Source organism: Anarrhichthys ocellatus, unplaced genomic scaffold, assembly GCF_004355925.1.
Source record: "Anarrhichthys ocellatus isolate YVR2014 unplaced genomic scaffold, GSC_Weel_1.0 scaffold30, whole genome shotgun sequence".
Lineage (NCBI taxonomy): Eukaryota > Metazoa > Chordata > Actinopteri > Perciformes > Anarhichadidae > Anarrhichthys > Anarrhichthys ocellatus.
Genome location: NW_022280060.1, coordinates 2,186,981 through 2,202,280, shown reverse-complemented (window position 1 = coordinate 2,202,280; position 15,300 = coordinate 2,186,981). Strand labels below are relative to the sequence as shown.

General features: G+C 40.5%; 1 protein-coding gene across 12 annotated transcripts in view; it reads right to left on the bottom strand.

Moving 5' to 3' along the window:
- cacna1ea (calcium channel, voltage-dependent, R type, alpha 1E subunit a) overlaps window positions 1-15,222 on the bottom strand; it is an 81,491-nt gene extending 66,269 nt beyond the window's left edge. For 10 of the 12 annotated variants that reach the window (XM_031864292.1, XM_031864294.1, XM_031864293.1 and 7 more), the window contains exon 1: window positions 6,023-6,585. In XM_031864292.1, coding sequence (XP_031720152.1) covers window positions 6,023-6,552 — 530 coding nt within the window. In that variant the 5' untranslated portion in view covers window positions 6,553-6,585. Of the gene's footprint in view, window positions 1-4,795; window positions 4,989-6,022; window positions 6,586-15,132 lie in introns of those variants that run through there. The other 2 variants (XM_031864298.1, XM_031864302.1) reach the window with 2 other exon arrangements.
- Between the last annotated feature and the right edge of the window lie 78 nt (window positions 15,223-15,300).

Here is a 15,300-nt window from a genome sequence, read left to right as displayed (position 1 = left end):
CCCGACACATTCTCCCTCAATTGCCTTCTCCATTCTACATATTGGTTGACAGACACATAGTTTTGTGGCACTGAAAATGGCTTTTTCAGCGTGTCATCATTAATAATTCACTTATGACAAACAGCTCTGACATTTACACTGCGCTGGGTGTCTGTCTGACACCGAGAGGGAGACAATAATGAAGGAGAAGGAGAAGGAGACAGATACAAGGAGAGAGATGAAATTAGAAAGGGTCAGGTAGCAGGCCTAATAAAGTGTCAAACCCTGAGTTGTAAAACATTGACAGAAGAAGCAAAGCTGCCTAAGATTACCTTTTTGGAAATCTTCCATTGACCTCAAACTGATCTGAAGTGAGTAACTGTAGCTCGAAGCTAAGAGTGCAGTCGTGCCCCTTCAGCAAATCTTGTGAAATTGTTATGAATGAGCGAACAGGTTTTCATGACATTTAGATTACATGCCCATTCATGCCTCTGTTTGAAACATCAATCACACCCTCCCGCAGTCTTTGAGAGAATGTGTGAATGAGGCGATGGCAGACTTGCCGGCTGTATATATGACCAACTAATGTAAATCCGTCTCTCCTGAATATACGTCTGAAAACCAGCTCAACAAGTTGACAAGAAACCAAAGTGCGAGGGCAGCAGAGTTAGTGCTTTGTTGCCAGACAAACACTGAGAGAAGCAGGCAGATTCAAACCAGAGTGGGTGTCACTAGCCTATATTGGCTAAAAGTGATTCTTCAAGACAAAAAAACAAACGTGTATTCTGAGGATTATCGACAAGTCTTGAATACACCTTTGATCATTTACAAACTTGCATCCAAATCAATTTTCAAGCTCAACATCAGAAAGTATCTTCCCAGATTGATAACAAAATAACCCTGACTCCAGTGTTTTATGAAATGATGAATCTGTCTAACAAGACTAACAAGAGTCTGCAGCTGGCGGCTGTGAGGCCGTACTTAAACAGTGGTGCTTTGAGCTAAATAACAAATCTTAGCTTAGCGTGTTAGCATGCTGACATCTTCTAATTTGCATTACACACAAAGTATAACTAAGGATGCTGGAAATGTCATCAGTTCTGCAAGTATTTGGTCAAAACCAAAGTAATGGACAAATTAAAATACCTGATGATGCCACTATGAAAAACGAAGGGATCCCCAAAGTGATTACATTTCATCCTGAGGAGGACAAGAATTTCTGTGCAAAACTTTATGGCAATCCATCAAATAGTTTGCAAAACAATTTCACTCAAACCGCAAATGTAAACCTCATGGTGGCGCTTAAGCAACAGTCAAGAGATCACAAAGGTCAGCAGGCTTCATCCTGTGAGGACCATGAACGCCTGTATAAAATGTCATGTCAATCGATCTGTAACCAATAGTTTAGGTATTTCAGTCAGTATTTGGTCACTGAACCTTGCTATTCATGGAGGCATGCCAGTCGCAAAAAGCAAAGTAATTTGTTACAGCCCTGCTACGCTCAGTATGCCTCATGCAGTCTTCAACTCAAACAAGAACCCCCGAACCATGTTCTCTGTACCGGTGGAAAAATAATGAAGCTTGTGCTTGGTGCCTAAAGCATGAAAACAGGGACACTGCTATAAACAGGCAATTTTCCAACTGTAGCTGTGAGCAATGAAGTCGACAAATGAAGACGCTTTGTGGATGGCCAGAGGCACAGCCAGTGTTCTCCAATCAGGTTGTGATCAGTAGAAATGAGGGTCACACAGTCTGTAAACACACCCCTGCCGAGAATAGAGCCAACGCGGACAGGAGGGATGCAGAGATCACCACCGATAACACAACGCATAGACAAACAGCACACGCACAGTGGCTACAGCATCGATGATGTGCGGATGACTTCATCTTTCATCTGTAACCACTGAGGACCGGGAGCATTTGCAGAATACATCACCTGTGAAGTATTACATGAATTGTTGATATGACATCCCTCAATATGTCTTCACTGTGCAGAGTTTTGTGTGTGTGTGTGTGTGTGTGCGTGCGTGCGTGCGTGCGTGCGTGTGTGTTGCTGGTCATCATGGCAGCCAAGGAACTAAAACGACACACATTGCATATTTATTCTTGTTATTATCTACCCAAGATGTTCCTTGTTGCCAGTGTTTTGCTACATTTTGTAAAATGAAATTCCTGTGTCAGCACACAGCAATCGATTTGGGGACAATTGTGATCGTGGTGTCATATTTTCTCTAAAAAACAAAATGCAGCTCTGATGTGAAGCAGACTAATCTGACCAAAGATATGAAGGAGTGTTTCACTGATAGGAATCATTCGCTTTTGACATGCAAGTCAAGTCAATTATATTTATATATCCCAATATCCCAAATCACAAATTTGCCTCAAGGGGCTTTAAATGGATACAATGGATCAATCAAATAGAATGATAATACAGTAGTGTCCTAAGAAAAGGTCTATAGGTTTGGATGTTGGTCCTCTAGCTGGTTCCATCTCACAAACTTAAACAAACTTCTAATGAAACAAGAAATGTCCTTTGATCAAATTTTTTACATTGTCAAAGAACATTTGAGTATAAAATCTGAATGTACTTGCCTTTCTCAATGCTTTTAATCAAACAAGAATTTAAACAGATGATTTCAGGTGTTTACTCTACACACGATGACATTTGTGTTTGCGAAAAGAACAAAAAGAAAGTGGCATTTACTTTTTCCTAAAATCCCTTTTTCAGATGCTTCGGTAATTTCTGTACAATTGAATCGTCCAGAGACTGCGGAGAGCCGCAATTGTATCATCACTACACTCAGCCACTTCAGTCTCATTCACCCTGCATCTGTTTACTGTGAATGTGTGCCGACAGTGCTGAGGAGAGCGCAAGTGCCCTCAGACAGAGGAGTTATTCAGTGTGAAAGATGACGAGCACACAATGCAGGTGTGACATTGGACCCAGAAGAATTGAAATCAATGCCAATCAAGAAACTAATTTAAGACTCCACGGTACGTCAAACACACACACACACACACACACACACACAATCTACATGCCACAACCTTCAACTAGTTGTTCCTAGAATACATAAAATATTCATCTTAGGGTACGGTCTCATTCACAGTGCTGTCACTAGGAAACTGGCCTTGTGCTCAGGTAGTCTTGCTGCTCTTTCAGAAGCTTTTCTGTTGGGTTTGAATTTTTATGAAATTTGTCTAAAATAGTGTGCAAAACGTTTTGGCAAAGTATTAACTCTTCCTCTCTACCTTTTCCCTCAGAAATACACACATAAATCTAACACAAAAACACACACAGCACCAAGGTCAGACAGAGACCAAAACATTTTTAGTGCCCTCCTCTATTTGTGACCAACGACTGCTCCTGATGTCGTTGAAATACCAGATTGATTCAGTTTGATTACAGTCATTAGGGCCACACTTAGGCCAAATCTAAGTACTGTTATTACATCAAGTACTTCCGAAAGGATGTTTTTATCCAGACCGCCACGTGTCAAATGCCACAAATGCACATACACACAGACTCACACACCCAAATACAGACACAAACATACAAAACACTTTCAACCCCTGCCAAGAGGAGAACAAGATACCAGAATGTGAGGCTTAATTGCTTCATTTACAAAGCAGTGTTTGCTGTTTCAACATGTCTTTCAAGCAGAGCTATGTGACAAGCAAACGTTTCAGAATATCCTAATTGGAGGCACATAAAAAAACAAGACTAGAGACAAAGTCGGTGGCTCATCGACACTGTACTGCTCATTAACATTCATGACACAAAGGGTTTAGAAAGAAACTACACACTGACGGTTTCGTTAGTCTTATCTTTCGTTATTCGTTGTTTCATTATACCAAACAGGAGGTCTAAAAATGTGCAGTCTGACAGAGTGACACTACAGACCAGGTCATGGAAAAGCCAGACTCAAATGGGTTCTTCCTCTGGGGAGTATGAGTACACACTGCAAAGTTTACACCGAGTATATTTCTATGTCTGCAGTATGAAATTACTTAGAAATGTTAATGTGAAACAGGTGCAAGAAGAAATGTCACAGGGTCACAAAAGATCATCCTCTGGGCAACATTAATAATTTAATGGAACGGTAGCCAGAAGTTTTCTTCATTGCATTCTGGGAAATTTGGCCCGATGATGACACTTGGGAAAACGTCCGGGAATCAATAAGACATGAAGAATTATCTTCAGGGAGTCATGAATGTTCACAGCTAATTATAACGCGATGGTGGCGCTATATGACAGGTCATGGGGTAACAATGACTTAGAAGTAGATCATTGGGGACTACAAACATCCATCCATGTAGATATCTTGCTGAAGTCTAAAGTGAAACAAGGGACAGACTGAGTTATGAACTGAATAATATCAACATGATATTGCTGCTGATAGGAACAAAACTCACATGGGCTTTCTTTTTCATCACATAATGCTCAAGCTTGGTTTGAAAACAGCTTAATTTCCTTTGAATAACAAAAGCAGGTGCACACTTTGGCTCAGGTGCAACATCTCATTTTCCATCCTCCCGTCAGGTGGCTGTGGGTTTGTTGCTAAGTGGCACTGAGAGGTGGATGTTCATGGTTGTTACATATCCTGACTCACTCAGGTTATTGTCCTCTCCGCGGATGAAGTGTAGATTTGTCATGTGGTATTGTAATAATTATATCAGGCAGGGGAGAGAATAGTTATCTGGTCCATGACTGAGCATCTCAACAGGCCTGGTGATCCAGTAATCAACCACATCAATACCACTGTCACATGGGCTTAAATATCAAATGCAAATTAGAGCCTCTTATTTCTCTTACCTCCTCATCTCTTCCCCTGCATTCATTGTATGTCATCATCCATCTCTTCTCCACCTCCCATCTATCCTCCCACTTTCTCTCCGCCGTCACGCTCCCCAAGCCTCTGTCTCTTTGGCCATAGACATAACTCAGAATGGGATGTGGCATCCTGTACCTGTGGTGGGGCAGGAGCGGGGGGGCACAGAGGGTGCCAACACCACTAGAGGTGAAGCCCCAGCTTCAGCAGGGAAACAGAGGGGGGCGTCACTGCTATAATCAGCTAGAAGATCCACAGCGCTGCAGGGCAGGAAACCAGTAAATACACACACAGCCAGGAGCCAGTTAGCTTAGCTTGGCAAAAAGATTGGAAGCAGGAGAAACAGCTGACGAAATGCACCTAGCACCTGTAAAGCTCACCAATTAAAACATAAAACGAAAAATTACATTAATAATGTGCCCCGCTATTGCTTGGCTGGGAGCAGCAATGACTTGCAGATGAAAAAAATAGACCCCCAATAGAGTATGGTATTACGAAACTTCGCTTTTTGCACATATTAAATAAACTAGATGTGTTAATTGGTGGCGTTTAAATGCTGGTAGGTAGATTTTCTTACGGTTTGATGGCGACAGGCTAGCTGTTTCCAGTCTTTATGCTAGGCTAGGCTAACTAACTGTATGCAAACATGAGAACGGTCTCTCTCACCTGCTAAATGTCAAACTCTTCTTTTAAACCTGCACTCATACCCACTAAACAGTACTGTGAACATACACAAACCCATGCATTGAATATCTTTCACCATCTTTACAACTGTAACTCCTGTCACACATTTATTTGTGTTTGACATGACTGAGGAGAAAACGTGTGAAAATGACAATTTTGTCCTTATCAACCAGTCTGAATACTATCATTTGATGACACAAATAAAGTGTTATCTAAAATGTGGCCGCAACAGAGCTGACCAATATATCCATTTTAGTTGCACCCACCATAGGTTATGATTCTGACAACATTCTGGGAAATTGAATTTTGTCACAATGATGTTAAATATAAATAAATTGTACTTTGAGATTCCAAAGCATCTCTACAGCAGATGTTATCATCTGGTCAAAACATTATTGTATACAGCTTTGTTGCTGTGGTTTGTTTCTACATTACTATATTTAGGATTAAGCTCGGGATAATTTAGCAGGTAAGAGAAAGAGAAAGAGAGAGCCAGGGTTCTGCATGTAAATCAGCATCATACTCACTCCCACTCCTTGCGTCGTGCCTGTGGTGTGCTGTGAATCTTATGAGCCTGGTGTGCTTTGACAATGTCCTTCTGCTCGATCAGGCCGCCCCGACGTCTCTTCATCACATTGGGACTGACCGCCAAATCTCCATCCACCCCTAACATTCCTGCTCCGACTTCAAAAGTCGAGGCCACATCAAGAGAGAGGCCGAGACGGTTCGGATTTACAGGGGGAGCCTGGCCAGACATTTGTGGGAGGTAGAGGGTGTCGTAGCTGGTCGAGAGACTTTGGGGCTCCAGGAAGGAGTGGGATGCAGACAACAGGCTCGACCCCGCGGCCAGTCCTGCACGATGCTTCTGCCAGTTCTCACTGTCCGTTGGGGACGAGTGAAGGATGTGGTGCCTCGGGGTGCTGCTACCACACATCGTCCCCATGCCCGGACCACCTCCTGAACACTCCGGCCCTGATGGGGCTCTCGGTAGCCCCAAAGCATTGTGGTCCCCTGTCAGAGCCTGAGAGCTGACCGAACAGGAGCCCAGTTCCAGCATGGTGGGAAGGCTTCCTGGGATCTTAGCATAGTGCTGCAGGGAGGAAAGGGAGTAGAGAGGAAATGGAATACAGGAATATTAATATATTAATAGACAAACTTTAATTGACATCAAAGATTCACAAAACAGTTTGTTTGGATCTTTTATTAGACAGTAGACAAGAAACTGACAAGCTGGAGTCAGGGACCGTCTCAAAAGCGAGTGCAAAACGGCCAAAAGTGTTATTTTCAGCTTTCTAGTTTCTTGACCAACTTCACTTTCATCTGGGCCTCTTCCCATTATATGCACAACCACATACAAAATGTCCCATTGCAATTCTGACTTGTGTTTTCCGACTGTTAAAACCTCCTATTCTGTGTCCATCCGAAACACAAAAAAGGCACTGCTTTTATTTACATTTGCTACGTCTGCTACATTTTTGAAAATGCAGTTCAAATATAAATTAGTTATTGCAAGTAGGGGATTTCAAACAAAGTCTAGGTCAGCCCTACTCACTTCTAGCATGCTGTAAATCAGTACACACAGACAAATACAGATATCTTTATGAAATGATCAGATACTGTAGCTTTGCATTACACCCCTTGTAGCAGATTTGATGTAACAACATCATTCCCACTTAAAGGTGCAGACACTCAGCTTTTATTTGGGTGATAGATCACAGCTACATCAGTCACAAGCCTAAAGAGACTCAGCTTCTGGGTAAATATGAATTTGTTCAGCAAGGCAATTTGCCAATGGCCCAACAGCTCTCACTTTCTTCAGTCAGTTTAAAAAATTACTAGTCCTCTGAGCATAAAAACTAATTAGATAACTGTAACGCAACCCTCAAAACAAATACTCATTTAATATTTCTGGTGCAATGCTTAATAGCGCAATTACAGGGCGTGAAGAAAAAGAGGGAGAGTTATTTTTTTCAACCCATCTCCTCCATTATTCTGGTTTTGGCTACGTGCTGAGCAAGACACGCATTCAATACATCTTATTGCTTCGCTGCTGCTCGTACTCTAGCTTTATGGAGCCCTCACCAATTTAGTTACCCGAATGATGGATTTCTGGTTTTTACGGGCCCTCAGAGAGAAATGGTTCTAAATAACTTGTGCAGTGAAAATATCAAGCCGTTAAAAAGAGTATGTTGTAAAGAGCAAGTAGGATGAAAGGATGAAAGCTATTCAACTGTCATGAGCATCTGCTTAAAATCCATCAGACTGCTTCAGCACGTTGAGAGCAATTAAATAGACGCTGTCAATAAGTGGATACCATGCTATGAATGGGGCACTGATGATCAGAGGCCCTCTTGAGTTGATGATGGCTTTAATGGTGCAAGAAAGCGTCACCTTCTTGATTTCAGGAGGTCTCCACTTACACCTCCACATAGCAACATTTTTGCACAAACTGAAAAAAAACACCCTACTTGATTTGCTAATATCTGTGACTGAAGAGGACAAAGCTCTGGAACAACTAGAAGCTTTATGATGACAAGCAGCAGAACAAAGGTCGATATGAGAGATTTCTTTGAACTGTTTATGAGAACACTAATGAACCAGCAAAAATGTGATTTATTATTCATGAGGCAAGAAAGTGACATAAATTGTAGGGGGGGGGGGGACTAATGAAATAAATGAGAAATGTGGCAAAGAATCAGCAAATGAATCATCAAACATTCATCTTTTCCTGAGGCATGGGAGGTCAGCTCTGAATCAACTAATGTAATACAAATGGGCCTACAGAATAGATGTTGTTCAGCTTAGCTGTGATTTACCAAATCCCACATTGGCATTATGTAGTCTCTCCTTTGGCATACAGTATTTTAACTCACTGTTTTGGTTTTACAGTCCACAACGTTAACCCCACTGTAAGCTAGCAGCTCAGCACAAAACAGCACACAAAGTTAGCGTTAGCAGTTAGCTGGTGAACATAGTGGAGCATTTAGCAGCTAAAGAGACACATATTCCCCTCAGACGTTAGTGGGGACAAAAAAAACAGCTAAAAGGAGAGTGACTATTGAAAGTACAATTGTCAGGTATTTGTCTGCTGTTCGAGTACCTAAGCAACTGTTAGCTAACAATCGCACATTCAGCACAACATCTTTACAAGGCAATAATATGTAGATGTTACGTAATGTTAGCTGGTTGCGCTGCCAAAGTGGTCAAAGAAAGAATTACCGCGTTTTACCTCAAACAAATAAGATAACTAGTTCACTCACTTTAGTCTTGTTTAGTTTGCAAAAGTATGATTATACATTGTAACTGTACAACAGTTTGGAAAAGCCAGCAACATCACCAATGATGCAATTATGATTCAAATCTCACTTAGCAGGGAAATATCATACTTCAATGTTTTTTTATTCAACTATTTTCTGAGCTAATTTCATTTATAATAGGCATAATAATTTGAGAGAAACAAGGAGACAGTCAAACAGTGGCAGTTAGGACTACAACAGGCAACAGTTTCAATGCCTAGATGAAGCGAGTTGTTTTTAAAACTACTGCTGCAGGAGGACCGCTAGCTCAAGTCCAAGTTTCTTGTCATTTACATTAAAAAGTACAGTTCTACATTTAAATGCAATGAAATGCAGCTTCAGTGCCAGTGGAACCATTACCCTGCCTTTCTCCCAACTCTTATTAAAATTAATTATTTTTACACTGAGTAATTGGCAAACAAATGAATTGGAATAGTCCAACTGGATGTATATCCTCGCCATGAAAAAGACCTGAATTCTAATTAGGGTCCTTACTGAGTGACCTAACCTGCCATCAATTAATTATAAAATACAAATCATTTCTTGAAGCACACTTTTACTTATTTTCTTTTTTTAAGGAAAACAATCTGATGTTCATGTTGTCCATTACCTCCACGATTACCTCTGACACCTTCAATTTCCCGCTCTGCTGCTGCTCTGGAGAACAGAGTAAATGGGACCATAGGTAAAATGGCTTTAATTGTATCTGCTTAATGATTATGAGCTGACAGAAAACACTTTTTGTTCTAAAGTCCAGCCCTCTTTCTTCTCTCCAAAGCTTTACTTAGTGCTGCAAAATGATGTCCATAAGACTCAGAGTCAGAGAAGGCCAGGGAAATATATAGATATGAATATAAACATCGACCAAAAAGTTAGGAAATTAGTGTTTGGTAGATTATTTCTCTGTCGGCAAATTTTTCATGGGTGCAACCCACATACTCAGCTGTGCTGCTCATCCCAGAAATGCATGATCCTTACAAATGGGGCACCGTTTGAAAGGTAAATAAACAGGCTTTCCAACGGTATAACATTTATTGCCAAGAAGCATTGTTACAACAGAGAAATAATCTACCAAACACGAATTTCCGAACTTTTTGTTCGATGTTTATAGATATGCCCATTCAGATGGTTCCCGTTAGGGGGAGCTCTGTGTGAGAAATGGCAGAGGAATTGATCCGGGGCTTACTGAATCCATTTTGCAAATTATGTTTTTAAACTAGCTGCCAGTGAACAGGAATGCCAAGACAATTTAGCTGACATATAGGGGTGTTTAAATACAAAACACCGGATCTGGGTTTTACAATCCCAGAAAAGCACCAGTCACAGGAAAATACAACAAAGGCAAAATAATTTGACTCAGACAGGTGCTAATGCTCATGATCAATCGTAATGAAATAGGCTGGTAAAAACATCAAAACCTTTTTTTAGACAAATATGGTTAGTAAAGGGTTGAATGACAAATAGGCCACTTTTAGAAGATGAAAGCTGCTAAAATGGACACCGACATTGATGTTGGCATGAAAGTATATACGACAATAAACGTTGTGACAATAAAATTGTGAATTGCCACAAGGCTGCTCTTTAAGTCAGTACAGATCTTATCAGCAAACGAGTGCAATTGGCTCCTCTGTGGTGCATTTAAGTAAAGGTCATTTAGACTGTGTTTATGTATATATACCATACAATATATTCAATACTGACGCACATAAGTGACTGGTTTATGGTCATCTACCATCTGCTTGTGAGATCGCCAGTGAGATAAAAACAAAAGAGAGATACAAAACAAACCCTTATGTGATGCATTTTGTCTTCACCGTCTATATTCTGTCTTCACATTTAACTGTCCGGAAGAAAGCCAATAAGCATATTTTCCAATCGTCTAACTATTCCTTTAATATTGACCTGAAAAAAACACACAAGTGCAAACAAGGTTTTGTGACCAGGGATGAGGAGGAAGAAGAACACTAACTAATGTGTACAAGAAAACAAAGATAAAGGCTGACATTTCATAAAACATATTTGTTTTATTCTTCTCCCTTTAGCAACAATTGTCAGAACCATTAGTTCAGCCAGACACATACCAGCCCCGGTCCAAAGACAGACCTTCACAGTGCTCTAAAAAACACCCACACTGCAGTGCAATGACTAAAACATCAACACTCAGCTGCTTCCTCTGCACTCCACTGTGGTTGCCCCACACAATTATCAAAACCAAACTGCCAAGAAAGTTGACTGTGGTTTGATATAATCATCCTAATTAGCTTTTAAGAGGTTAGTTGTTGAGAAGCCTTAGTCACTGAGCTTTCATGCCGCCATTATCTGAAATTGTTCACAAACTATCTAATGTGTTACTCACAGCTACACGTGGTGACTTTCCAGTTACTTAGGCCAGATTCAAGCAGAAAAAAAGAATGTGAGTCTTCACGAAAACCGAACCACAACATTAGAGGGGCTGAATTGTTTTTAACGCTCTTTGTTTGACAGCCAGGCGTCTACAAGGTTACTAATGAGGAGTGAAGGAGAGGCTCTGGCAGGCGAGGAACCTTCTCACACCTGCTGCCCCCAACCGCACACACAGACGCCTGATTACACATCGTTTTTCCACCACATCCACCCCTCAACCTGGACGTCAACCTGGTGAGTGGCCAAACATGTGTCAGGGAGGTTTATGTCACCAGGGACCTACTCTAATGGGCGTTTGAAGGGAATCTGGCATAAATTTGAGCCAGACGAAAATAACCATCATGTTTCTAATGAGGTGCAGGAGATTCAACCGCAATGTTAAGAAATCCTGAGGACAGCTTATATGGTCCAAAAGAGGAATTGAGAAATCTGATAATTTGAGTTATACAAATTTTTCCTGGTGATGGCTTTTTTTTTTCTTCTAGTAACCAATATAAATTCCTAAATGTGCTTCTTTCATCATATAGGCAAAATGGAAGAATCATTTAGAGCTTGTGGCTCTCTCATAATAAAGCCACTTTGGATTACTGGTCTGTATTATACAGAGTGCATTAGGCAGTGCCAACATCTACACATTCAATTTACAACTTTCTATTCTATACTGTGGTGCATTTCAGTGTGCAAACATGCTAATGTCAAAGTCAAAGTATTGGATACATTTTTGACCTGATGGGTTGCCTTAGAGGGAAATTTAGAGGGGAGCGTCACCAATTTTTCACATCAAAGTCTTGGGGGTTACTAGTAAATGTGTGGAAAAGTATCGTATAAAGCCTTTTGTGGCTCCAGAGGGAGGGTCTGGAGTCCAATAAATGATCTCAGGTGATGTCACTTGAGTCAGTGTTAGCTGGAGCTGACGATTTCAATTTGGAGATCGAAGGAAGTGAGCCTGAATCTCCGACCAAACTGTCAGTGGTCGAGTCGCATTGTGGGTATAGAGGCCTCAGGTTTTCGCAAGGAAGAAGAATGTGTGGAATAAAAAAGACAATATCTCTGGTCCTGCTGCATCAATTTTGATCCTTTATTTATGTAGTTTTTAACAGTGAGTCTGACAATGTGGCTGGAGCACAAAGTCGGTGGATTAGACTACTATTTAGTCGGCAATTAGTAGCCCAACTTTTGGATCAGTGTTCGGTGTGTTGTCTCTTACATTTTGCTTTGTATTGTACACCCTTAGAAACATCATTAAAACAACAAAGTATCATTTTGAATTCATGTTATTTGGAGTTAGATAGATAAGAGTTTGATAAGTTTGTCAGCCACTGAGAGAGTCTCACACACACACACACACACACACACACACACACACAGACAAGCTTTGTGCTAAGGCTTTTTGTCTTTAACTGCAGCCCGGTACACCGTGACAGATGCCTCTCAAAGGGATCCTACCGCTGTGATGACCTTCCATGAAAGACCATTACATAATATCACTGACACCTGAGATGAGTAATGATCAACTAATAGGACCACCACTCTGTTATGGTCCAATCATTGGAAGGTAAAGTAGCCTCAAGGGGAGGGAACTGGTGGACCATGATGCATTTCCTCAGTCTTATGATATCATGTTATCATAAAGTTTCAGTGATGCTAAGATGTTTGGTGAACAGGGAGGCCGAGAAAGGTTTTCAACTTGGTGTCCAACTTGACAGTTGTTATATTTATATATATATAAAAAACATGCTTAACTGCACATTTTATTGATTTTGTTGTATTTGTGTTGTTCAGTTCAACAGACAGTCTCACTTCTGTGCAAGGTAAATTGAATAATATATTGATATAAATATCAAACACTTCAAATCTAATGGGATACTACCACAAAAGTGATTCAATTCTGTGGAAAGGAGTTGTCAGAGCATAAAAAAGGCTTTTCAGGCATAATGTCTGCACAACGACATTACAGCATTCCATCCCATATGTAGCTCATGATGTTAGGTATAATGTCTTGCACATACATATTATTGCTAACATTGCTACCCAAAGGGATTACATGGCAGTGACATTTAAATTGTTGCCAAATTCATATAAAATAGATGTGCATATATCTTTTTTATTACTCAGATCTAGTGTCAGGCTTAACAGGAAGCCACTGTATCTCTGTACCGACACTGTAACTGGTTCGTTTTCTGACAGCATTCTGGACAGTGTGCTGTCAGTGCTTTATGTATTTACCAAGAGTTTAACAGAAAGACTGCATGTGGCAACTAAACATGAATTTAGTGTGCATCTTGAGGCGATAAAAGATACAATTAATCATCTTTGTAAATGATGAATCACAACTATTCAGCATTGTGAATATGCACAAGAAACATACAGCTTGTTTCAGTTCAAGAGGTGCCGTCAGGTTCCGTTTGATTGCTGAACAGAGGCACTAATTTATACACCATGAAAACCAATTTGCAATTTGAGAGACAGGAGTGGTGTTATTCAAGCAGGACAATCTGAGCACTTGACAAGAAAAGATTAACAAAAAACAATAAGCACAAAATATACCCAAACTGGATTGGGGGTGGTAGCTGACAAATGTTAATGTGATGAAATAATTAGCAAGTCACTCCAGAGAAGCAGGACTGATCCATTTGCACTCAATCATTTGATCAATTCTAGAACAAAGCTGATCACCTGCCTATTGAACCACTGAACGGTATAACTGGGTGTTGTCGGAGGTTGCATGACTGCAATTGTAAGGCTCCACTTCAGGAAAATGAAAGATTGTGAAGTGATGAAGTCGACTGGCAACACAGTGTTAGCCTCCAGCAGCCTGTCATCCAAACATTGATTATTCAAACTGCCTCTTCCTTTCGTGTCAACCTCCCATGACTTGAGAAAACAGGCTGTTATTCTGCTTCTGATGGATTTGTTTATCTAAGTATTTCCCTACGAGCCTTTTTTTTCCAGAAGATAATAAAATAATACATACCATTTTATAAAGTCCCAGGTCATAGAAATACAAGGGCAGAGACAAACAGCGGAGATGATAGATGGATTTCAGGAGCAAATAGCGGCAGTTTAGTATCTTAAACCTCATCAACAACTTGTCAGACACATGATTCCTTTTAATTAATTGGAGCAAATGTAGTCTTGATTTTCTCATCTTTAATTAATTCCTCCGTCCTCGAGGTAACGATCGCTGCCTTCCCCAACATCTGAGATAGAGCAAGGAAGAGATTTCTTCACCAGCCCGTGAATGTTTTTATCATTATCTGGTCTCGGTCTCAGTAATTTGCAGAACCTAATTCAAGTCTGCCTCTACGTGGTCCTTATTCTGACACCTGCTCTGTCACTCGGAGCAACACACTGATAATGAAGATTTGATCTTCTTGTATTAGCAGGAGTTTAATGACTCAGTCTCCTGCCTCAGCCTGTTTCACTGGTAAATGTGAAGAGAGATTGGTGCTCGGCCACTGTCTTTGCACATTACTGATTTAGTCATGTTGTGTAGGCTTATTAAGTATACAGTGGAGTTGAAAGGCAGCTTAAGGGTTGAACATTTAGGGGAAAAAAATACTTTTTAGAAAATAAGTATATCTGCACTCCACAGTTTGTTCGACACAGGATTCTCAAAAACATTTAATCGAACAAAAAAAAAATCACTGTTGATTTGTTGTATGAAAAAACCTGTTTTAATGTCGGCAAAACTGCAGACTGTTGTGTTTCAAGTCAGCTTTACAGTCATTCTATTTCAATGATCAGTATTATCAACAAAGACTGAAGGAATTCCTCTTTATGGATTTCTGCACCCTGATTCTCTGGGTGGTACACAAACAACCTCTGCAAAAAAAATATTTAGTTGTTGTTATAAGCTTAGCTATAAGCGCAAAACAGGTGTTAGGTTTTTTTAACTAACACCTGTTTGGATATAGAAATGACGGAGAATGTCTTACCTAAAAAGAGAGAACTCCTTTCCATGTCGTTCATCTTTCCACAGAAAATAAAAATGTGCCGGCAGACACTGAACGACAACGTCCGCCGTACTGTCCCCCTGCCAGTACTGAGAGAGAGAGAGAGAGAGAGAGAGAGAGAGAGAGAGAGAGAGAGAGAGAGAGAGAGAG